General features: G+C 50.0%; 1 protein-coding gene across 3 annotated transcripts in view; it reads right to left on the bottom strand.

The window, feature by feature from the left end:
• The window catches only part of plxna4 (plexin A4), a 158,306-nt gene that overhangs the window by 69,586 nt on the left and 62,391 nt on the right, over window positions 1-26,329 (bottom strand). For all 3 annotated transcript variants that reach the window (XM_072709299.1, XM_072709298.1, XM_072709300.1), the window contains exon 4: window positions 9,466-9,597. In XM_072709299.1, coding sequence (XP_072565400.1) covers window positions 9,466-9,597 — 132 coding nt within the window. The remainder of the gene's footprint in view (window positions 1-9,465; window positions 9,598-26,329) is intronic.

Below are 26,329 nucleotides of genomic sequence, written 5' to 3'. Positions count from 1 at the left end.
CGTAATTAGAGGTGTGTAAGTAAGAGTCTAAGTCAGGGAGGGAAACAGTCTCAGTCAGGGAGGGAAACAGTCTCAGTCAGGGAGGGAAACAGCCGCAGAGGTTTTTTCAGCCAAACTCTCCAATTGTCCTAGGATTTCCAAGGACTTTCCATTTGTTCTCAGAACCATCCTTTAACGGTGACTTATGATGTTAAGGAAAAGGCAAGACCAGGAGAAAGAGAGCATGAATGAAAATAGAAAAAGACATTAATTGTTATCAAAACGATATAGCACACTTGGACACAGTCTGAATGGTACGATGATTAACCCGAAAACCTGTGAGATTAAAAAACATAAACCTGTGAGATTATAATCTATAAACCTGAGAGATTATAACCCATAAACCCGTGGGATTATAACTCACTCATCTGCGCTCTTTGCTCAGGAAGACGTGCTCAGAGGAGAGAAACCTCAATCAGAGGTGGGGAAGTCAGCAGCACGCTCAGAAGTGTCACGCGGGCATGTGTCAGTGCATGTTTCTCACACTTCATTGTTCACAATTAAACAGAGCTGCTGCTGTTCAGATTTAACATACATTTCTGACAGTAACTGGATAACAAATATTACCAAATGGGAGCAGAACAGCTTCAGAGTTACAAGGACAGAAGCAAATCCTTGAGTTTCAGGGGCGCTACATGAAAAGATGGGAGCAAATCAAATCTCTCCTCAGCTTCCCGTCCCTGAGAATGGCTGCCCATTCATTATGTTTAGGAGGTGGGAAGAATCCCCAGAATCGGGTGAGAACCCAGAATGCACCACTGACTGAACGCAGAAAACGCCGAGCCCAAGAAATAATACAGCAGCAACGCTAATGACGACAATGTCATTTTTAAAGTTAGTCCCGAAAACTATGCTAATGTATTAAAACCAGAAATTAAAAGCAAACATATTCAAATTAGATCAATCACGCCGTTCAGCCCTGTCCATGAGACACAACGACCTCTCACGGTCGACACAGCACTGCTTCAAGGTGACGCTGGAGTCACTGCTTCCCATTTCAGCGTTTTCTACGCTAACGTGAAATCTGGCTGCTTGGGGAGAACCAATTAAAAATTATAACATGGGAGGTAATGGGGAATTAATTTGCGTTATACGAGTTTTCACCGAATGAGCAGTTTTGCTAGAATGAATTAAACTCCTATAACGGAGTGGGGGGCATGGGGGGGGGGATTCCTCTGTATAAAATCAGTAAAGAAAACTGGGGGTAAAGGAACAAATGGACGACTGACAAAGAGCACAAAGAAAGTTTGAAGAAATGGCTTTTTAAAAGGTACTTGACAGCCTCCGCGGCCCTCAACAGACAGATCGCTCCAAAAGGGGGGGGTGGCAGTATTAAAGACAGATTTCCTTCGCCTTCCGTTACTGTCTATCTTTCCCCAATCCCACCTTAAAGCCTGAGGCCTGGGGTCTTCCTACCCCCCCCTCCCCACCCAGATTTATTATGGCGATCCCTCGTTAGTCCTCTGCTGGCCCATAATTAAAGGAGGTGAAACTGGAGTTTTCACCTGCAGCTAAACGTGCCAGCCCCCCCCCGCGTCCGATCCGAGCCTTCAGAGGAATGGCTCTCTGTCTCTCCCTGTCGCTGTTAATGTCTCACAACCCAAGCGCCCTGCATTAAACAGCAACCCTTTTGCCGAGTGGGAAGGGGGGGGGGGGAGTTTAATCAAAGCGGACACATTTTCAACTGTCTCTGGGGGGCTCACATGACGCCCCCGCCTCTTCTCACCCAGATGCATCAAGGGAGGGATGTCACCAGCCCAGCTGGTGGAAAACGGCTGTACCATGCCAGCCGAATAAGGTGGCGCGGCTCTTGGCCAATTGGAACCCTGCTGTATAGCGCCTTGCACGGAGGTCGGCGGCAGTAAAACGCAGCAGATGTCCTGATATTCGTCCCGTTATCAGAAGCGGATCGGCAGTTAGTATCGTCATCTGCGCTTCGGTTCATCAACAGTCCCACTCTGTGCAGATTGGACAGGTGCTGGAGATTTTGGGGAGCGCAGAGAGGGCCGGGAAACCAGATCGGCTCTTTGCAAAGCTGTTTACTAAAGCTCATGACCCCGTGCATCAAATCCTTGAAGTATCCCGCCATTTTAATTAAATGAGAGTAGATATCTGTATGTGTATGAAAAAGCTTTTTATGTTTTTTTTTTTTGTTTGTGTTTCACAAAAGGGTATACATATCACATTTACAGTACTGCCACAGATACATGTCAAACACACCTGAGCATGACGGGCAGCTAAGCGGTGATGCGGGTGACACAGGCCATTGCTCTCTGTCTCCGTCAGTGCCTCCTGTGTTCATACCGCCGCCCTAGAGGCCAGCACTTTCATAAATACACACCCTTTCAATAAAATCAACTGCATTAATTCTTGCCGAGGAGAGGTGGCTGTGGACGAAAGCCGACGGCACCAACCACGAGCTACGATAATGGAGGCTGTGCTTTACCTTGAAGGAGGCGCCATGCCAACGCGAGATGCTGCTGGAGGGGGGACATGCAGCCAGATTGGGACCAGGCCCCGGTCACCCAGCTGGTCTGTGCCACCAGGGGGGCTAAGCCCTGCAGCGGCCCCCTTACACCCCCCACCCAGCCATGTGCGGAAGCAATCAGCCCCCCCACGCACACTAGGCAATTTTGCATTCTTTCTTATAGCTCGCAGGGGTACTCCAACGCATCAGAGGCAATTCCGCGCAAACCGCATTGGTGCGGGGGGGGACTCAGTAAATAGGCCTGGGAGGGAAGGATGCAAAAGCACCGCACTCTGCGTTCGCATGGGAGTCGCATCCATGTGGGCGGGGGCATTAATGCGTCTGTATGCATTATGTACGTGTGGGTATAGATACATAAGATATATAAGACATAGCAGTATGTGCACATGTATGGGTATAGATTCATAAGATATATAAGACATAGCAGTATGTGAACATGTGTGGGTATAGATACATAAGATATATAAGCCATAGCAGTATGTGTACATGTGTGGGTATAGATACATAAGATATATAAGACACAGCAGTATGTGCACGTGTGGGTATAGATACATAAGATATATAAGACACAGCAGTATGTGCACGTGTGGGTATAGATACATAAGATATATAAGACACAGCAGTATGTGTACATGTGTGGGTATAGATACATAAGATATATAAGACATAGCAGTATGTGCACATGTGTGGGTATAGATACATTAGATATATAAGCCATAGCAGTATGTGCACATGTGTGGGTATAGATACATAAGATATATAAGACATAAGCAAAGGGTTCTGCTAGGGCAGATGTCTCCTTTCCAACTCCCCCAGGGATTTTCTGATTTAGTCTTTATACAGCAGATGAGATACAGCGTATGGGGTCCCCCCCCCCACCCCCCAGTAAGAAAAATCCCCTCCAGCACAAAGTAGGATCCCATAAAAACCTAATAAAAAGAGTCCATAAACTGGATGTGAGACAGGGGGATTATATAACGCAGGACCCCGATGATTGTCATTAAACGCACGCTCATAATTGAAATGAAAGGTCGTCTTCATTAAATATTTTTGATGAGATTGCAAGCACTGTTTCCCGTAAACGGCACGTGCCTCTGGGGAGGGGGGGGGGGGTGATAGCATTTGACTTTCACGCCAGGCGGGTTACCGTGGGTTGCCATGCGGATCACGCGATTTAATGGTTCAGCTCTGCTCTGCGTCACGAGTGCGTAATTGGGGAAGGGTTGGGGGGGAGGGGGGACACACTGAAAGCGACTCCCATGTGCTGGACGCTCCATAATGTGAAATGTCATTTTACAAAAGTAATTTAGACACGTAGCTCTGTGAACATGGGGGGAAACTGTGAAGGAGGTACATTGTGATGTGTGCTCTTCCGCGAACTCGAAGTACAGGGTCAAAGTGATGGTCAGCTGGTCTGCAGCCCCGTGCTAATGGCCCAGTCGGCTAATGGTCCAATCAGCTAACGGTTCAATTGGCTAACGGATCAACTGGCTAACGGTCAAAGCAGCTAACTGTCTGATCGGCTAACGATCCAATTGCTGCGGAGGTTTTTCTACAGGCAACCGGCTTCCTTTCTTGACTTGAGTCCAGCGTAGTGATGCTGCCGTTTCCCTCCTGTGAGAACGTCGCTAACAGGCCGTGCTGCTCTGCGCCAGGAATGCGATCATCGAAGTCAAAACCACCTCCATCATGAACACCAGCATTTTCACGCATGTAAAATAAAATGCAAATCGCCTTCCAGGCTGAAATGAGCTTCCATCTGGAAGACATGCAGCACGTGACACAAGCGTATACGCCTTGTGAGAAGCGTGAAAAAGAGATGAGGACTGTTTAGTGAAGGCACCATGATGAGCACTACGCTACGCGCTAGTCGAGGCTAACAGGCCTCTGCTTCTCTGCTTTAGCCATGCTAACTCTCTGCAGAGTCCTGGGCTCAGAGCTTCACAATGACACCCTTTTATCGCTGCTTTTCAGCCTTTATCGGATTTGTTCAAATTCTGACTGGAGATACTCACCACTGGTTATACATCTAAATGAACTACTTAACGATATATTCCATTAAAGCAGGGCAGGCATCTACCCTTGAGAGTCAAATGACTGGAGCCCTATGAGCCTGAATCCATTGCTCAAGGCACCCTAAGCCATAAACACCTTCCATGGGCGCTGACAGGACTTGACAACAGCCAACTGAATCGCCTGCTCTCTTGCCGTACAGAACTGCTACTGGCTGTCCTCACATGGACATATTTCCCATGTTATCCTGAAGAAGGAGCAGTATGTATGCTGCAACGCCATCAGTGGTCTGGCCTTGTGGATCAGTCCTGGTGATCTTTCGTGAGATGAATCCTGAATTTGGCTTCCCTTAGTCCCGTTCAGCACAGCATGGTCTCACTTCCAAAAGACTGCTGGTTCCATTATCAGTTCAGCAGTGGTTCCCAGTTTGACAGGGACATTGTGACCTTGGTCATCCATCCAGGACAACAGCAGCCCCCCTCCGCCCCCCCACCCCCAAAGCAGCACCGTCACCCTCTCTGACACAGCGATCGACCTGCTTACGGAGCCAGGCTGTTCTCCTAACCCTCTCAAACTACCAACTCATTGTTGGTCCCCCGGAAGATAAGCTGATCCAACTGGGAAACTTGCCACCATAAAACCACCACTCCCAGCATCTTTCAACCCTCTAGTCTGCCTGGGAGGGAGAATGGAGGGGCGGCACAAGTAAGTCAATGCTCTGCCCCCAACTGTGCACATTCATGCAGGTAACAGAGAGAAACCCCCCAGGAGCCGCTGATCCGTTACAGGCTGGTCAGCTGCTCTCCAGTTTGGCTTCTGGGTCATGGAGCAAGCTCCATCCTACAAAGGGCCTCCATAATTACTCTTTTTGGATGGTGGTGGAGAAGGGGCTTGGCCCTGGGTCTGGCCTCTGAACAATGAATCTGTAATCACACCCTAGTGGACCAAACGGGCCCATAATGGGCTCAGTAATTACACACTCCAGCCGAATCCTGGCTGCGGTGCTGATGTGGTCCGGAACACTCCACCCTCTGCATTCTGTTAAAAATGCAGAATGTTCTGGCAATATCTTAGAACCTGCTATCAGGCTGCTGAAAGCCTCCCGAATTTCAATCTGTTCCTGAGGATGAAAAATTCCGGGCACCCGGAATTTGTGGTGATCCCTGCCCTGCCCCGCCAACCACCAGGTGCTAACACAGGACCTGCACGCACTCTTCCATGGCCGTTTACATTGCCACAAACCTTTCTAAATATAACCTTGTGTTCTTCAGAGATGACATCCCACGATGCTTAGAGAAAACAGAACTTTTCTAGGTTAATGGGCTAATTAGTGTAAGACAATAGATCGCAACTGAGAATTAATCTGACATAACTGATGTAATGGAAAAGCCTGCTGTTTTAGTGTCAGACATCCTGTAATCCAAACAGCCTTTCTACAGCGCTCAGCGCTGAAAGCAGACACCCTCTGAATACAACATGGGAAAGTACGCTTCGAGAAAATGCGCCACATTGACTCGAATCTGAACAAGCGATTTGCAAATAACCAAGAATATGAAATGAGAAGCCACGTACAGGCCAGACGCACCGTGTCCAGGATCTCCTTGGGCAGTCCTGAAGCAGCAGGGCATGTTGTGGCATTGTGCAGTGCAGAACTCCATGATATAACAATATGGGTTCTAGAACTTTCTAGAACAGATGGTCCATTTATGGGGTTCTAAAATGTTAGAGAATTCGGCTTGCAGTGGGGTTGCAGAGGGTTCTGGAAGGATTTATTTAGGAAATCCGTTACTGGCTGTTCCAGCAGAGCACTACTGGCTTCTGTTTACATCAGGTTCCATAAGGTATGTGAGGGTTCCAAGGCAAGGAGCTTAGCCCCACCCCAATCGCACAGAAAGTCTTTTCTTCTTTGCACTACCTCAGAGGTATAAGGAGGTGAGGTATTACCATCCAGAGCAGGGAATTTAATAATAAAAAACAAATCAGCTTAAGTTCTCTGTCAAAATAATCCTAATTCTGTTTGTAGATGCAGGAGTCACACTTGGGTACTGAGTGAGAGAGACAGAGAGAATGGGGCTGATGTTATGCTATAATGCTTTTTCACACACTTGTGAAACCAGGCACAGGTACACCACACACACATGCAAGCACATAAGCTCCACACTCAACTGTGCACATGCAAGCTTACACAACATGTCACTCTCCCTCACACACACAACACACCACCCCCTCTCTCACATACGTGCAACACGTCATACTGTCTCATGCACACATACTGCACAACACTCTCTCACACACACAATGCACCACGCTCTCTTACACACACTGCATGCTCTCAGACACACAACACACCTCACTCTCTCACACTCATAACACACCACACACTCTCAGACACAAATAACATGTCACAATCTCTCATACACATAACACGCCACATTCTCACACACACAACGCACCATACTCTCTCATCCACACGCAACATGCCACACACTCTCTCACACACAAATTATCACACTCACACGCCTGCCACACACCACATTCTCTCTCACATGCAACACACTATACTTTCTCACAAGCATACACGCAACACACTGCAGTCTCTCTCACATACGCACTACGGGACGCCACTGTTGCTGTGTATTAAAGAGCCTAATCAAACAGGAATATATCAGAGCCCCCTGCTGCCTTCCTGTGCAATATTACCAGCTGCCCTTTTGACACAGTGATATTTTTAATACTTATCATGTGCTGTGGGACATTTTTCATAGGAGATACCGAAATGAGACCAATATGCCCTTGGGCATCCGGGCCGGGCGGGAGAGAGGCGGAGAAGGGAGGAAAGATAAGGAATGAAGAGCAGCAAAGCAATGGAGATACCGGCCTCCAATGGCAACAGGTCAGCGATTGGGGCTCCGAGGCGAGAAGAGCAGCATCCGGCCAATAATAGCAGGGCTGTATACAGAGCTTAAAGCCAGGGTAGATTATTAGTGTATCAAACCCAGCCCTGAAGGGGGGATCCCCCTCCATAAGGGATCCTCCTCTATGAGGGATCCTTTTCTATAAGGGATCCTCCTCTATGATGGAATCTCCTTGATAATTGAGTACGGAAGTCGCAAACTAAATCTCATTGTACCCGTGCAGTAACAATTGTACTTGTGCAATGACAATGAAGGTATTCTATTCTACAGTCGTCCCTCGCCACTTCACGCTTCGACTCTCGCGGCTTCACTCTATCGCGGTTTTTTGTATATTGATTAAAAAGTTGATCAAGACAGTGAAAATGATACATAGTTATGCATCGGAAGCATCTTTGCTCTTCGTAATTAAATGTACAATAATAATAATAATATATTTGTAACATCTAATATGTCTTATTTTCTCTTATTTTGTCTAATATATTGGGTAATATGGGAATAATTGTTATGACCTGCCTGTACGATCCTCTTGTGTGCCACGCCTCCTTATTAACCACGTGTGCAACCCCGATTGTGATCAGCTGTTTTCTGTCAGTTTGATTCGTCCGGTGTATTTAAGTCCACGTCAGGGTCTGCAACCCCAGGTCTGTCATTGACGTTTTGATGTTACATGTTCCTGTGTCCTGCATTTGGAGTGATTCCAAATAAACCCTTCGATCCTGATTCCTCGTCTCCCTGTTCCTGCTTCCGTGTCCAGTAATCATAACAGTAATGGTGACTAAAGGATGTTATTTCATGTCTAGAGGGCTCTAATAATGTTAAAAACTGTATTTAGAAGGTCGTAAACATGTCTTCAATGCTCTAACTATGAAAATATTCTATTTATAAATAAAGAATCCTACTTCGCGGAAATTCACTGATCGTGGTAGAGTCTGGAACTGATTAACCGCGATAAACGAGGGCCGGCTGTATTCTATTCTATTCTATTCTATTCTATTCTAAAGGGACCCTCCTCTTTGAGGGATCTTGCTTGATAAGGGATCCTCCTCTATGAGGGATCCTCCTCCATGAGGGATCCTCTTTTATGACGTATCCTCCTCTATGAGGGATCCTCCTCCATGAGGGATCCTCTTTTATGACGGATCCTCCTTTGTGAGGGATCCTCCTCTATAAGGGATCCTCCTCTATGAGATTGCGGCAAGCAATTTAATGCTACTAGTAAGACCCCCCCCACCCCCACCTCGGTTCAGGTCCACTCCCCGAACTCCCCGAAATTCCTGGCTTGGTGGCACCGTCCCCAGCCCCACCACAGTCTCGGCTCAACCCCCCCCCCCACCATCACCCCACCCCAGAAACACGACCCCAGCTCTGTGGCACACATCCCCCCTCCCACTGCTTCGGTTTTGGGCCTCCCTGTCACCAATGGGCTGACCTGCCACTCCTGTTAATAATATCATCTAGATTAATCATTGTACAGATGCTGCCACACACTGGCTATGACATAAGGGATAGAAGGTCCATCTGCCTTTAGTGTGGCTGTTTGCTTCCTGTATGTGAGTGTGTGATCATCATATTTTGTAGGTTTCCTAGGACAGGTGCCAGGTCCCCGGCCTCTGGTTCGATAAGAGATCATTTTAAAATAGCAACACTACTGCATAACAGATGATAATATACTAATAATAGCAATATTTGTTTCTGATGCAACCTGATATCAGCCCAATTATAACAGAGAGACATCGGACTGGTGGCCCAGTCGTGGGGGAGTTGAGGGGGGTTGACTCAGAGCTCTTCCCATTTGAAAATACACTGTGTTTCTTTATAACATCAGAGCAGAGAGGGAGAGTGCAGAGTATGTGATAGATCAGGTGTCAGGCCATTAGACCAGGCCTGGGAATATGGCCCAGAAGCTCACATCCAATAGTGAACCATATGAGCAGGATGAGCCCCTCATGTTGTCCTCCGAATCAGAGCCTGGAACCTTCAAAGTCAGCACAGTAAATGGGTGACATTTACCTGCGTGTCTGACATGACGTAGAGGAAGTGGTGGTCTGTGGAGAAGGCCATGTCCCGCAGAATTGGGCCGCTCTCCACAACCTGGATGGTCTCGTACCGTAAGGCGCCATGGGAGGGTCCATCCACGCGGATCTGAGGATGCCGGAGAGAGCATAGCTGTTAGGGTCCCTTGGCAAATAGCTGGGGTGACATTCTTTCCATGTAAAAGGAACCAAATCAACTCCATACAAACATCAATAATTCTGACCATTGGAGCTTTGCCTTCAAATTATCATCATCATTATCATCATCTTCATCCTCATCAACACCATCGTTATCATCATCATCATAATTTTCATCATCATCGTCAACACCATTGTTATCATCACCGTCAGTATCAACATCATCATCTTCATCATCATCAACACCATTGTATTCATCATCATCATCAACTTGACCATCAACACATCCTCATCATCGTCGTCACCATCATCATTTACAACATCATCAACACCATCGTCATCATCATCATCTTTGTCATCATCGTCATTAACACCATCATCAACACTATCGTCATCATCATCTACATCATCATCAACACCATTATCATCTTTGTCATCATCTCCATTATTATCATCAACACCGTCATCATCATCTTCTTCATTATTATCATCATGGCTCAATACTGTCTGGTATTCAGTCTATAGACAGAACAGAGGTTATCTCACAGAGGTTCAGCACAGAGGTCTGTAAGGACAAAGTACTCCTAGCTGCCAATGTGCTCTGCGAATGGTTGCACTCCTTCTTGCGCTTCACATTGCTGTAAGCGATTATTCTATATCTCTAAGAGCTGCATGGTGCAGATTCGTGATGCCGTCCCACGGAGGCGGGGGGGAGGGGAGGGGCACAATGGAGCCTGTGATCGCCACCGGGCTCCTTCGCTCTCCACCTGTGCCGTCCCACCGACCCCGCGCCGCCCGACTTCTGTCGCCAGGAGATCTTGTTCAGTCAGAGAATGGGCCTTTGAAAGAACCCCTCTGGTTTCATTTCAAAGGTTTACGGCCCCCCCATACCACATTTCCTGGCAGCGGGCCCCTCGCTCTACTTCTCTGGGGCCCGGAAGGCTAAGCCCTAGTGCCTCCCTGCCTGGCTGGCAGTGCGAATCACCCCCACCCGCCCCCCGACATGGCACACGCTTCCAAGGGCTCGCATTGTGGCATCCGCTCAAAGGGGGAGAGAGAGGAGAACAGAGGAATGGACAATTGTGGGGGGGGGGGCAGCTACACAAGACCGCCTCGGATCCACACAAGGGCTATCTAATCTCCCCGATCAGGTTAGCTCATTTTGGGGGGTAGGAGTGAGGGGTGCCCAGGTAGGGTATTCTATTACGGACCTTGCCACACACCTAGGGGGGGCATCTGCTATCAGCCCAGGCTGGGAGATGTGTTCCCCTCACAGTTAAGATCGTCACAGAATTCCACCTAAGTTAATTACAGACAGGCATGGACAAGACGCCCATTATCATCAACCGTGCTCCACTTATTGGACTGGGGGAAAGAAATGGCAACCGGGATGGGACTGGGGGGGGGGGGGGGTCGTGTGGTAGGGGGAGGCGACCGAGGACCCTGAGGCCAGATTCGAACAAACAGGCAATTAGAAACCCACTGATATGAGCTGTGCTACGCTGGAGCTCGGCCACCGGCAACAGAGCGGGTAAACAAAGCCTGGGGGGCGAATTAATGTGTGCTGCAGCTCGCATTTCACTGTCCAGCACTGCATACACACATCCCCTCAGTAGCCATGCTCACAATCCAGCTCGAAAGCTACTGAGTTATCAGCCTGCTCCATGGCATGCTGGTCACTGTAGTTTTGCTACACATACAGTTCGCTATAGGCTGGAAGAAAAAAAACTACACATTCCAGGCCACCCCAGCTCACGTGAAACTGTTTTACATTCCTTGCTTTTCAAGCCTCTCCCTTTTTAAAGGTTAAAGAAAACGATTAAACATACAACGATTGTGATTGTATTGTTCGGCTTCATTGGGATTCAAGTGGATTACATATTTCAAATCCTAAATGGATTACACCGCTAATCTCTGCTATCACATTAATATATGGGGATTAAATTTGACGTGCATCTTAATTCCGTTAATCTCGTGATCCTGCACTCCGTCCAGCACGGGTGTGCAAATCAGATGGAAAACAAAATCCCTCCATCCATCAATCAGTCATCTCACCGCAGAAATGTGATCTGGGCATAAGGCGGAGCAGCACTTTGTATGGGTACCTCATCCTACATGGAGGGGGGGGGGGGGGACTCACACACCATCATCCCACTGCCATGTTCCACTCATAATTTTCAGAATGTTCTGGAAGGGATTCACTCAGGCTGTGTGAGTAGTAGGAAAGAAAGCACTGACAGAGATCTGAAGTCCCTCAGGAGGGATGTGATCCACAGCGGCCGCCTTGAAGACCTACTGCTTAAAGGAAGCACTGAAACATTTTTAACGGCAAAAGCATAAATGATAACGTCAGCCATAATAAGATTTCGAACTGGGCGTCAAGCAGTCCTGCTAAATACTAACAGCTCTTTCTGAAGATACATATGCTCACTGAAAAGCCCAGACGGTACACCATAATTGGTCACCTGACATTTATTAGCATCTTCTTCTTTGCGCTGGGCTCTGATTGGTCAGACCACTGACAGTTTTAACAATAATTTTTGTTTCTGTGGCTATTTGTAGTACGCTGATGCAGTGGTACTGTAAATATCCAGGTGAAGTTTCTATGGTACTGAGGACGGTCTCCATAACCATCTAACACCTGAATTTCTTGGGTTTTTAGGGTAAGTTATGTAAATGTCCAGCCCAGAAACTTTGTGCTATTGAGGGTAAGTTCTGCTGTGAATGTAGGCCATGAATAACAGATGGATGGTAACAGCAGGCAGCTGTTCTTCTAGGAGGATTCAATTTCTCCTGTGTCCTTTCACGTCCTCTCTCCCGTGCCTTTACACTTCTTCCCGTGCCCTTCCACTTTTTTCCGTGCCATTCTACTTCTTCCCATGCCCTTTCACTTCTTCCCATGCCTTTTCACTTCCTCTCACATCCTTATGCTTCCTCCTACGCCCTTCCACTTCCTCCTACACCCTTCCACTTCCTCCTACGCCCTTCCACTTCCTCCTGTGCCCTTCCACTTCCTCCTGCGCCCTTCCTCTTCCTCCAGTGCCATTTCATTTCCTCCCATGCCCTTCCACTTCCTCCTACACCCTTCTGCTTCCTTCTATGCCCATCCACTTCCTCCCATGACCTTCCACTTCCCCCTACGCCCTTCCACTTCTTCCTGTGACCTTTCACTTACTCCAGTGCCTTTCCACTTCCTCCAGCTGTCACCATACTACCAGCCTCCTGATTCGATGGTGTCTTAAATATACATCCTTATAAACATCAGGATTGTGTGGGTGGACATTCACTATCAATTGTTAATGGGAGTCGGACGGCCTTGACCATGTTGACACCAGGGCTGCGAATCACAGCCTTCGTTTGTCTTAATCCAGACCCAAATTCATACAGTGCCGCCTGGTGCCCCTGGAGTAATAAACTGGCACCATCATCGCTCAGCCCAGGATTCTTTCTAACCCTGCTCAGAAGTCCCAAATCACATAGCGCGACCAGCACCGCCTCAGAGCCCAAACCGTCTTTCCTGCAACACCTGAATGCACAAGCTCCATTAAAACCCTCCCGCCCATTCCCTCCTCACTCTGCCCCACCTGTGACTTAAAAGCAAGGTGCAGATTCACACAGAGAATGCAGAAAGGGGCGAGAGACTTCTCTATAAGGCATTCTCTGTGGCCTCATATCAATCTCGAACAGCTCAGTCCAGTATAAGATGAGGCACAATGAAACATGGCTGGAAACGAATGAGGGGAAAATGTCTCCCGAAGGAAAAGGAAGTCCCCTGGGGTGCCATCCACACACAGGTGGGGGGCGCTACTGCTGCAGGGTCTGACTAGAGAAGAGGGCATCAAAGCCTGTCACTCCCCACTGGCTGGAAACAGAACAACAGCCAGCGGATGGCCCCCTCGGCCTCTACGAGGCAGCCTTCAGCTCCATCCTGATGATTCCCCTTGGCCTCTGCGAGGCGGCCTTCAGCTCCATCCTGATGATTCCCCTCGGCCTCTACGAGGTAGCCTTCAGCTCCATCCTGATGATTCCCCTCTGCCTCTGCGAGGCAGCTTTCAGGTCCATCCTGATGATACCCTTCAGCCTCTGCGAGGCGGTCTTCAGCTCCATCCTGACGATTCCTCAGCTCTACCCCGAATCAAGTTTCACAAGGTAATTGGTGAAATGAAGGCCTGGCTCCTCACTGAATGTGGCACGAGTGATACCCGACGCTTTTAACCCACCCACAGAGACAGACTGGGGGGGAATCATGCTGACGACCGACTTATCACATGCCACTTCTGCGCTCGGTCAAATCACCACATCAGAGTATCAAAGATAGGACAGGAATTCTGACCAAGGCGTGGTTTCCCAGAGTGCCGCAGCTACTTTTTCCTGCTCCCTCTGTTTCAGCCACTGGGGCTGTGGGGCAGCCATTCCCATGGAAACAGGGAGTTTGGTCAGAGGGAATCCTGTCAGGCAGTCCTGAAGACTTTCCCTGGTCTTCAACCCAAAAATGCTACACCCCAGCCGCACCCCTAGACCACACCTTGTCTGTGGGGTATGAGCCAGTGGAACTGTATCACGGTTGGTTTTCCCATACCTGGTCCTCCTCCCCCAGAATGCATCAGCACTAACTGTTAACGTGGGTGTGACCAAACGGCTGGCTCTCTGTAGAAAACAGCCAATCAGAGAGGGAGGTGTCCCATACGGCCCCGGGGTTACTACTGAGCTCGGCACTCAAGGCTGGGCTCGCTGCCAGGCAGCCTGTGTGCGGGGTGGTGTGTAAGGGGCTGCACGGTGCTAGTCACTTCGCGCCAGACCTTTGATCCCCCCCCCCCCCCAAATGACCCCCTCCCCGATGCCATGGGCAGCTCTGGCTGGCAGCAGGCTCTTCTTGGTGGAGGAACCCGGCCAATCGGATCATTGCTGCAGTCCTGTCGATGCTCCCCCTTTCAACAGGTCCATCCTCAGCGTGCCATTATCAGTGTGCCCCCCCCACCCCGGCAGAGACAGAGAGAGAAAGCCCTTTCACACCGAACGATACCATCAAATAACCAAGAAGGAAAGTTTAGCATTTTTAGCAGCTCTGTGAATGGAGGGAAGGAGAGGAGAGAGCACAGAGAGAGATAAAGAGGCGGGGTGGAGGGGGGGGGGGGGACCAGGGAGTGAGGAGTGGAATATCCATTCGGAAGAGAAGAAAGGGAAGGACGAGAGAAGGATAATGTGTGTGTGTGTGTGTGGGGGGGGGGGGGGGGGGGGGGGTAGAGATGGGGGGTGTCAGCACAGTGTCTGGGTGACCCATCCTCTCTGAACAGATCAATAATGCATGAGCAGCCTGACCCAGACCGCTTCTCGCCACGCGGGGGTCCATCCCCCCCCCCAGCCCCCTGCAGAGGTTGGAACCGGGCGGTCAACACGGCAAGGGAGAGTCGAGTGAGTGAAGTGTGACTGGAGCGCGTCCGGGACGGGGCGTGAGATGGCACCCCCCCCCCCCACCCCCCTATGAGTGCAGTCATAAATAAACAATGACCAAGTCTCTCTGTAACAACCAAATGAGGCAGAATCAATCAGAAGCCAGGGCCATAAATTAATAATCTGTCTCATGGCCACGGGTTAAGTGCACGGAGGGGAGGGATTTCTGCCAGGGATGGGATCGACAGGCTGCAGAAAGAACTGCTTTTGTTAAAGATTGCAGGGAAAACACAGAGACAGGAAGGCAAGGCAACACACAGGAAACACCTCACAGGCCTAAATACCGCCAACGTGTTGGTGCCGGTGTGCGAGCATGCGGCTGCGTGTTTGCATCTTTGTGTTTGTGTGGGTGCATGTGTTACTGTGTGACTTGTGCCCCCCTTCACCTCTCGCCTTGTGTCCCCTTCTCCTCCCTCCTTGTGTCCCCTTCTCCTCCCTATTTGTACCACCTTCTCCTCCCTCCTTGTGCCCCCTTCTCCTCCGTATTTGTACCCCCTTCTCCTCCCTTCTTGTGTCCCCTACTCCTCTCTCCTTGTGCTCCCCATGTCCTTCCCTATTTGTACCCCCTTCTCCTCTCTCCTTCTGCTCCCTATTTGTACCCCCTTCTCCTCCCTCCTTGTGCCCCCCTTCTCCTCTGTATTTGTACCCCTTCTCCTCTCTTCTTGTGTGCCCTACTCCTCTCTCCTTCTGTCCCCTTCTCCTCCCTTCTTGTGTCCCCTACTCCTCTCTCCTTGTGCTCCCCATCTCCTTCCCCTATTTGTACCCCCTTCTCCTCTCTCCTTCTGTCCCCTTCTCCTCCCTTCTTGTGTCCCCTACTCCTCTCTCCTTGTGCTCCCCATCTCCTTCCCCTATTTGTACCCCCTTCTCCTCCCTCCTTGTGCCCCCCTTCTCCTCCGTATTTGTACCCCCTTCTCCTCCCTTCTTGTGTCCCCTACTCCTCTCTCCTTGTGCTCCCCATCTCCTTCCTGTATTTGTACCCCCTTCTCCTCCCTCCTTGTGCCCCCTTCTCCTCTCCTTCTGTCCCCTTCTCCTCCCTTCTTGTGTCCCCTTCTCCTCTCTCCTTGTGCTCTCATCTCCATCCTGTATTTGTACCCCCTTCTCCTCCCTCCTTGTGCCCCCTTCTCCTCTCTCCTTCTGTCCCCTTCTCCTCCCTTCTTGTGTCCCCTAATCCTCTCTCCTTGTGCTCCCCATCTCCTTCCCCTATTTGTACCCCCTTCTCCTCTCTCCTTCTGTCCCCTTCTCCTCCCTTCTTGTGTCCCCTAATCCTCTCTCTTTGTGCTCCCCATCTCCTTCCCCTATTTGTACCCCCTTCTCCTCCCTCCTTGTGCCCCCCTTCTCCTCCGTATTTGTACCCCCTTCTCCTCCCTTCTTGTGTCCCCTACTCCTCTCTCCTTGTGCTCCCCATCTCCTTCCTGTATTTGTACCCCCTTCTCCTCCCTCCTTGTGCCCCCTTCTCCTCTCCTTCTGTCCCCTTCTCCTCCCTTCTTGTGTCCCCTTCTCCTCTCTCCTTGTGCTCTCATCTCCATCCTGTATTTGTACCCCCTTCTCCTCCCTCCTTGTGCCCCCTTCTCCTCTCTCCTTCTGTCCCCTTCTCCTCTCTCCTTGTGCCCCCTTTTCCTCTTTACTTTCGGCCTCCTTCTCAGCCCGCTTCACATCCGCAACCCTGGCCCCTTTCCCACAGCCCCATGTCGGCCGACTCCGCGGGCCCCTGCCCCCCCGGCTGCTCCCGGAGCTAGTGCCGTGACAGTGCATGGCGCATTATCCTGCCTGTGTGACAAATCAAAGGCAGCCTTGGCGGAGTGGCGCGGGGCAGAGCACAGGCGGCGCGCACGGCTGTGTTGGCAAATAACATCTAAATATATCATGTGGAATCTCTGGCAGGCTTGTGCGTGTGTGTGTGGGGGGGGGCTAATCCTGGAAAGAGTGGCAGGAGTTGCTCTCCCACAGAAGGAGAATGCTGAAGAGGATGTGCTGATTTTGTCTTTCATTGCGACACCAAAATCCTCTTATGTGCAGCTCAAAGTTTCAATTAGGGACTGCGGCCACGCTGAGAAGCCACGCTGGCAGAGACCCGGGCACACGTGCGGCAGGGGGGGGCAGGTCACATATTCAAAGTCAGGCATATGTCTGCATATAAGGGGAATAGCAACAGCAGCCCCTAAGACGCAAACTCTACTGAGGATAAGAAGCTCATATTTCCCTCACCTCCCCCTCCTTCACCCAAATGCCCCCCTTGTCTCCCTCCCCCCCTCCATTCGTCCACTCTCTCCCCCAGCTTAGATTACTCTAAAGAGCTGCCGAGTGTCCATGTTCCTGGAAGCCCATTTTATCTGTGCTTCCCTTTGGCCCCAGAAAAAGCTCCGCCCTGCTGGAAGCCACCCCCGCCCAACTGAAAGGGGGGGGGGGGGCATTAGTCACATAGGTACAGTGCAGATCTCCAGGGTAAACATGGAGACAGTGCAGGGAGGGGGTGCTGGGGGGTCCATATTTAGACAGATCCCTGTCAGGCCACAACCAGAATCGCCGTAAGGTCATGGCATACGAACCCCTGACCCCTGGCGTGTGACGAGAAAATCAGAGAAGTGTCTGAAGGGGACTTGGATCTGCCTGCAGACAGCATACTGACGGCAGTGGGAGCTTAATTAGAGAGCTTTACAGAGACAGCTCCTGCTGCTGAGCGGGGCTTACCACAGGGAGGCGCTGTGTTGCTCTGTGTCACATAGCCTGTATACCCAGCATGCCCGTGTGACTGGAATCAAACTAAGAGGCAAAGATGGAAAGCTGCTCCCGCTACTGACCCTGGATCAGTGTCAGCTGCTTTTAAGAGTTTAAGGTAGCCTTTGCTGAGAGGAGATGGATGCCTGGGGGCCCCGACTGGGGAAGGAAGAAGAAAATAAACCTCTGAACGTGAGGGGTCAGAGCATAGTGGGGTAGGTTTCCAGGCAAACAGACAGGCACTAGCAGGACGGCTAAGCTGAGGTCCCGGTCCTCGGCGCTCCCAGCACACCAGCGCCCTGCCTGCTCCTACAGCTTAATCCAAGCGCTGCCAGGGCGAGGGCCTCACCCATGTGTCAGGTGTAAATCGAGCGCTAATTAAAACGCGGCTCCAGCGGCTCTCTGGGACGGGAGGCAGCCCGGCAACGACAGGCCCAGATCTGGAGGCAGGTTAATCCTGGTTAAACTGAAGTCCCCCCTGTGGCATTTCGACCATCAGCTGTTTGCTGGTGAGCTCCATACCTCTCAAAGTGCCACTCCAGCCCCATGACCCATCATTACCAGTTAAACGTTAAACCCCCCCCCCAACCATCTATCCCCCAACATTCACAGCTTCTTCATGCCACCTTGTCCCAACACATGTGTTTGAAGGGCTGTTCAGTTTCTCCCTTCCTACTGCATCTCCATCTCTGATTGTCCCGCTCTGGGTTCCTGTCTAATTACTGATGCCCCGGGGGGGGGGTCTCGGTCGTGCCGAGACGCCGCCCTTCACCCCTGCGGGTAGTTGCTTCATTAAGAGTTCCCTCTTCCTCTGATGAACTGCAATAATAACGATAAATGGAGCAAACGCTTCCCCCGACCAAGGCTTTTATGTACACAAACAAACTGCCTCCGTCCGTCAGGCCAGAAGTGCATTTCATTGAAAAAGCATTTCTAAGACGTAACGGACTGAGGAAGGCAGCTCTAATGAGCACGCTGGCGTGGGAGCTGCACCCCCCCCCCTCATGGTTGGGCCCGCCGCATGCTCCTCGCTCGCTTTTAATTGCCTTGTCTCTTCACCGGGCCGCCGGAATGTTCCGGCTGCTGGCTCAGCCAGTCACACTCCTCCACCAGCCAGGTACATTGAAGCCCCCCCCCCCCCCGGCAAGCCAGTGTTCAGAGGAGGGGGGCCGTGCTGCCGGAGTCAAGCTGGATAAGGCGCAGGAAAGCGGTACATCCGTGGCCCCGGGTTCGATGCATGTTAATCGGAGCGGGGGAGGGCTGTGGGGGCCTCAGACTGGTTTTTGGCTAAGGATTCGTGAACTTCTCAGCATCTGGGCTAATTAAGAGTGGTAGAGACACGTAGGGGGGGGAGCAGCCCTGGGGGGCTGACTGGGTTAGAGGAAACGCTGGCACACGGTGTTTTCCTACCCGCCACGGCCCGCACGGGCCCCGCACAGATGGCACATTCCACCCCCCGGCAGCTGGGTTTGGTGGCTCCTCCGCTGCAGCTGACCGCACCCCACGCCCATGTATCTCCACCCCCCCCCCCCCCGCCCTATACACCCTGCTTCAAAAGTTGCCATCTGGTGCCCTCCCAGCAGCAGGGAACCTCATAAACGCAGTACTCTGCTGCGCCCCCTACTGGCTCCCATTGGGCACAGCCTCACACCATGTACCATAGCATTAAGTTACATTGTTCCTGCTAGGTCTAAGTCTAGGTCCCACAATTTTGCAGAAATTATTTCAGACATAGGTGCATGTAATTCAGGTCTGACCCACCATGTTCTGACAGAACCTCCTCCCCCTCCAGATCATCACCCTGACTACAAGCCTCACCCACCCTGTCCGCACGCTCCGTACTTAAACCCATCCCCACCGGGCTGCCCCCGATCTGCCTCTGGAGGTCACGCCCCCCCCCCCCCCCCCGCCAGGAGCGCTCATCAGCTCCTCCTTCTGACCACATCAGCACCGGCATTGTGCCGCTATCGGGACGGTGCCGCCGGCAAGGCCCAGTTCTGGATTATCCCAGAGAACTCTTTAACATTTTAATGACGGGCTTTATTCTACGCCAGCGAGCTGTGTAGAAGCCGTGGTAACGGCTCGGGGCTGAGGGTGGGGGGGTGGGATTAGCCGTTCTGCACGGCGCTGTGTGGCGAGGAGATACATTCCGAATGAGGAAAGGTGGGGGGGGGGGGGGGGCGCACTCACTAGCCCACTGCCAAACCTACACTTTCTTTATTATTCCTGATAAGTGAAGGGGGTTAATCTGTATTTGTTTTAAAATGAAAAACAGCAATTAAATAATAACGAAAGATAATTATCGTGGTTTTTAAATAGCAAGCCTCTAGGAGAAGCAGAGGAATGAGTTTATTAAAAAACAGCAAAGCATGATGGGTAATCCCTGAACAATGCACTGTTCAGCCTTCTTCCGATTTCTTAGCAAACTTAAAGTTGTGAGATACCAATTGGTTTGTTTTAAAGTTTTTTAAAAGTTATTAAGTTATCTGCACACAGCGAATAAAACTGCAGCGGCTACCGCAGGCTGGGATTCTGCCGCTAGCTGTGCAAACAGTACCACAGGTGCAGGACCCCCAGCACCTGATTCCCAGCTGGCCAATGGCAGCACAGGGAGGGAACATCCAGGATATGAAGCCACACCTCAGAGCGACCACGTCCAATCACTGAAGCCTTTCACAGAGGTCCATGCTGGAAAGAAGGCACAGGGAGTTGGCTATTGAGCCCTAGCTAGCTCTGAGGTTCATAGACCACGATCCGGTTAACTCTGATCCAGATGGACCCTGCGAAGTGGAGGTGATCTGGCCCAGAACCCCCCTGCCCCCCATGAAGAAGCCTGCCTGTGTAGAGAGTATTCATCACCGCTCTGTCTTTCACACACACACACATTTTAACTTTTTTGATTACAGTCCAAGATATTTCCCCTTGTGGAGACCGAAAAAATCATCCTCTCAACATTAAAATAACGGGTTTTTATCACATTTTGGGGACATTTGCTCCTCACAATGTAATATATACAAAACCCATACAAACACACACACACAAACACTCACAGACGTGACGTGCGAACCACGAACGGCAGTTCTGGCCGCCAAAGGCTGCCACGGCGCCCAGGTGGGATAGACAAGCCAGTTACCTGTTCAGAGTGGGAGCAGCAGACGGGGCGCTAAGTGAAACAAGGCATACGAGGGAGGGGGCGACGGCGCAGCCCCCAGGGGTCTGAACACTGTCCTCCAAATTGAAAAGCAGCAGCTCTACCTTTTCTCTGAAGAGAAGTGTTTCTGGTGGGGGGGGGGAGCTAGGGTAGTGACAGAAGGTATGTTTACTGCAGTCTCCAGTGTGGGTGCTGCCAGGGAGGGGGGGGCCCTCCAGGACACTACCTTCACTGGCTCTGAGAGAAACCACAAACCCCTGGGAGGAAGGGGGGGGAGGGGGTTTAAGCGACCCCCTGGGGGGGGCCAGGAACAGATGACAGAGACCCACTCAAAGCAGAGAGATCATGAGGACGTCAGACCTGCAATTATTCAGTAGCAGGTGTAGGACCACTACTACTAATGATGTACACAAGGGAGGGGCTTAGATCAGGTGTGGTCTATACACAGCTATACACAAGGGAGGGGCTTAGATCAGGTGTGGTCTATACACAGCTATACACAAGGGAGGGGCTTAGATCAGGTGTGGTCTATACACAGCTATACACAAGGGAGGGGCTTAGAGCAGGTGTGGTCTATACACAGCTATACACAAGGGAGGGGCTTAGATCAGGTGTGGTCTATACACAGCTATACACAAGGGAGGGGCTTAGATCAGGTGTGGTCTATACACAGCTATACACAAGGGAGGGGCTTAGATCAGGTGTGGTCTATACACAGCTATACACAAGGGAGGGGCTTAGAGCAGGTGTGGTCTATACACAGCTATACACAAGGGAGGGGCTTAGATCAGGTGTGGTCTATACACAGCTATACACAAGGGAGGGGCTTAGAGCAGGTGTGGTCTACACACAGCTGTACACAAGGGAGAGGCTTAGAGCAGGTGTGGTCTACACACAGATGTACACAAGGGAGAGGCTTAGAGCAGGTGTGGTCTACACACAGCTATACACAAGGGAGGGGCTAAGAGTAGTTACACACACCTCCCTATGACAGGATTGGTTACAGTGTGGGATTTGAACACATCTTACACTGAGCTGAGCAGAAGCTGCTATTGGAGAACTATGGCAGCCAGCCACGTCCCTGATAGGTTTAGGTTTAGGTCGAACTGTTTACAGAGGAGCAGGAAATGGGTATGGCTCTGTTAGTAACCTCCCGCCCCCCACGGGCCCCAATTGCAAATACACGCTCTCCTCAGCATGTTTACTCTTTACTTTGAGCCGTGTCAAAGGGATGCCACGTCCAGCCGGTGCATGTTTGTTTCCGCGGTAACAAAGTGTAAGTTCCTAATTGGACGCGCTTGCTGTGACCGGCACAAAAGGAATTCTGCTGTGAGCCAATGGGAGCATGTCTCTTTAAACGGGGTTTCGCAGAGCGTGTAATTAATCAAATATGTTTGTAATTAGCACGCCACTGTACTTTTGTCTTTGTTTTCCACATAAGTGGAACAGGATGTGAATTACGCTGATTATACACACACTAATTGGTGTGGAATTATCGTTTTGCACTCGGACAGTTGATTCTCCATGATACAACTTGTGTGACATCTGGCCGCACGCTGGAAAGGCCACTCGACAGTGGCCTGAAGGGACAGCGGGGGAGGACGTCAATGCTGACCCATCTTGCAATTTAAATATCATGACTTTTCCCTGACCGCTGGCACTAATTGACCTCTGACCCCAAGGGTCATACAAAGAAAACTTCATTGAACTGTTTTGACTACCAGACTGCGGCTATGGGGAAGGGGATCGACCTTTGAAGCATCGTGACCCTGGAAAGGCAAACATGACACATGGGAACTGGAAACAGGCGTGTCGCTCATAACAAAGGCAGCATTCAGCTATCTGCTAGCTAAAACATCACCGATCAATCGGACCAATCAAAACAATCAAAACAAGGGTGGTGTCCAGCTGTCAGCTTGCTATAACGTCACAGATCAATCACACCAGTCGCAACAAATGATCACAGAAGGGCAGTGTCCAGTCAAGAGCTAGCTATAACGTCACAGATCAGACAAACAAATCATTAAAACATCCACCTCAAGGGGAAGGTGAAACTATCAGCTAACCAAACACCACTGATCAATTCAATTCAGTTTAATTCAATTATATTTGTATGGCTCATTTTCAAAACATCACATTGTCTCAAAGCGCTTTATATTATTTTTCCCAATGTCCCCAGAGTGTAAGCCAGAGGTGACAGGGGTAAAGGAAAACTCCCTAGAATGAAGAAACCTTGGGAGGAACCAGACTCAAAGGGGGAGCCCATCCTCCAGGGCTCAGCTGAGGAAGTCCAAAATAGTGAAGTCCTGATTTATATGCTCAAACTGTCAGACGGACCATTTCTCAACAAATAATCACAACAAGGGTGGTGTCCAGCTATTAGTTAGCTAGTCACTGAAAAGGAGACGGTTTCATTTAAACCGTGGTGACATCCTCGCATGTCACATGACTGTCCCCAGTGTGTTTTCTCCTCAAACGTCCATACAGCCAGTGAACCCACTCCCCCAAACACACACACATACATACATGCAGTCCACTGGATGACCTCCAATTACCTAATAAACCTTCCCTTCTGTTACCCCCCCCACCCCCGTCACCTGTTCTCTTAGCCACAGCTAAATAACATTCATCCAGATGCTTTCCTCGGGGACTCTGCCCCTAACAAACCCCCATTAAACCCATCTCAATGGATCGGATTCTGATTCCATGTCGGTTCCGCTTGCATCCAAGGTCTAATTAGATGAGGTGGACTACAACAAAGGTCTGGCCAGCACCTGCTCATTACTGCCGCCATTGAGCGTACTCAGTTTCCATGGGAGATGCGAGGAGAATCTCCTTCTGAGAAAGGTGCCAGGTCCTCCATCGATTGGTCATGGGCTGTGGGAAGGCGTGAATCTGGGGACACCCACTGGGCCGGTCAAACAAATAAAACCAACGCTGTTTCCCCGTCCCTGTTACCATGGCAACACTGGGCCCGAACACCCAGAGGATACGGGCATACCTGCGCGGTCCTCAAAACACTCCCAGCCCTTCTCCAAACCGCCGTTTTCAACAAGCCAACATCTCCATTCCTGTCTCTTAAGATCTTTTACGAAACATCCCATAAGCAGCACCCTCCAGCGCCAGCAGAGCTCGTGGCACACGGGCTACGCCGACGAATTAATCACAGAGCCCATCTCCGACAGGAAGGGCACACGGAAAAATAATTAGAAAATGTCACTCTTTGTTATGAAGGAAGAAGTGCGCCTTACGTTACGTTTAGTCTGGATTCCAGGAAGTGAGCTGATGCAAGCTGCCTTTGATTAATGCTACAGCTGCCCTCTTTTATTCAAACTGGAAAAGTTACACACACACACACACACACACACACACACCCATATGTAAATATATGTATATGTAAATATATTAATACTTTTAGATGGTCAAATATTTACATAAATGCAAAAGACACCAAGCATATGAATCAGTTCCTTGTTAAGTGGGGCATCGCTGATGGGCTGGAGCTATACTGAGCTGCCCATGAGTACAATCACACAGCAGCTCAGCAGAGTCCTCAGCATGACACTTACAGGTATGGCCAGCAGGGGGCATAGCGATGAAGAAGTCAGGCTTGAAATGGACAAAAGCTTTGTCATCTAGCTGAATGATGGATCTTTAACTCAAGAGGCAATATAGTATCTAAATCTTTACAAAGATTTTCTCACCAAAATTTAGCTCCTGCACTGGTTTATACTTTCAGACCCAGATCCTAAACTGGGTTATCCTCCCAGACCCAGCTCTGAAACTGGTTTATCATCCAAGACCCAGCTCCTAAGCTAGTTTATTATCCCAGACCCAGCTCCTAAACTGGTTTATCCTCTAAGACCCGCTCCTAAACAAGTTTCTTATCACAGACATAACTGCTAAACTGGTTTATCCTCGCAGATCCATTCTGATCAGACATGTTTCCCAGCTGTGTGCAGACTCATTGGGGTGAACTATCAAGACAGCTAGAAAGAGTCTGCATCTCACACACATACACACAATGCAGTTTAAATGCCCTGTATACCTCTGTGTACTTTTATCAAAAATCACTCTGAGCTAAATAATATTAATAATATCAACAACAACAACAATAATAATAATAATACACAGTATTATACCACCAGGCTACCCATCATTTATGAATTTGCACTTCTGTAGATGCTGCAGTGCCATTCCACTCCACTGGAGGGCAGTGCAATCTGTGCTCTTTGAGCCATTTCCATTGCTGGCTGCTGCCTGAATGATGCATCCCCTAGTGACCGACTCTCACAGAATCTTGACAGGTGACTCTGTCCTGCTTATCCCCCAACACTGCCGGCAAGTGGAGGAAAAGCTCCATGTCAGTGCTGCATAAAACAGGCTCCTCCTGAGGCCTGTAGTGAGGGTTAGGGTCTGTAGCTGGGGGAGGTGGGGTTTTCATACTGACAGGTCACCCATGTGCACTGAACACTGAGAGCCGGGGACTTCATCTCTGATCCTGGAGGACAGTATCTTCTTATATCAGTCAGAGCGAGTCCTGGCTATTGGCCAGTAGCAAGTTGCTCTGCAAAGTTAGTTCAGGTCCAGAAAGTAATAATCCAGACCAAGATTTTGTTTCAACCAACCAGTTGCGTATAAAGAGTCACAGTCACAGAGTGCTCAACTGGTTGGTTGAAACTGAATCTTGGTCTGGATGTTTACTGTCTGGACCTGAACCTTCCTCCTCTGGCCTGCTTCCAGCCTCCAGAAACAGCATGAGACTGGGGGAGGACACAGTCCCAGCAAGCAGCCAGATGCCGGGCAGCTCCTCTGCTCCAGGGAGGACTATGATCGACAGTGAATAAGCTGATGGGAACAGAAATTCTCATTCCCATTTGAAGAGAGCGACATGTGGACTCAAACTCAGAGCAAGTGATTTACAAACCTAACATGACTGCTGATTCGAAAGCACATATGAACAACACCAATCTGGTAATTAAATCACAATTTCACAGCCCATGTTTCACAGATCGTTCTGCACTGTTTCTGTCAAAAATAAACCGAATCACGATCTCTCAGTTCACTAGCAGCTTCTGACCACCAGGAATAGACCACCCAATAGTCTGATTTGTGGTAACTGACTGTCTGTCACATTATTTCCTACTCTTGTCAGCTGATTTGCATATTGAGCACTGACTGGACGAACTGTGCCAAAGTTGCCTTAGGAGATTGCCTGTGTCATTTCTGTCTCAGAAATTCTTTTTCCAGAAAAAAAACTGCTCCTGTTGGCTTGAGCAATCTAACAAGCGTTAGCAGTTTTGGTTAGAAAGCTGGATAACTAGACGTCCACAGTTGTTTGCCTCGCAAACGGCCCGTAAGTCATCATAATGACAGACTACAAATT

The sequence above is a fragment of the Paramormyrops kingsleyae genome, chromosome 1, assembly GCF_048594095.1.
Source record: "Paramormyrops kingsleyae isolate MSU_618 chromosome 1, PKINGS_0.4, whole genome shotgun sequence".
NCBI classification, from domain to species: Eukaryota; Metazoa; Chordata; class Actinopteri; order Osteoglossiformes; family Mormyridae; genus Paramormyrops; species Paramormyrops kingsleyae.
This window is presented reverse-complemented; position numbering and strand designations above follow the sequence as displayed.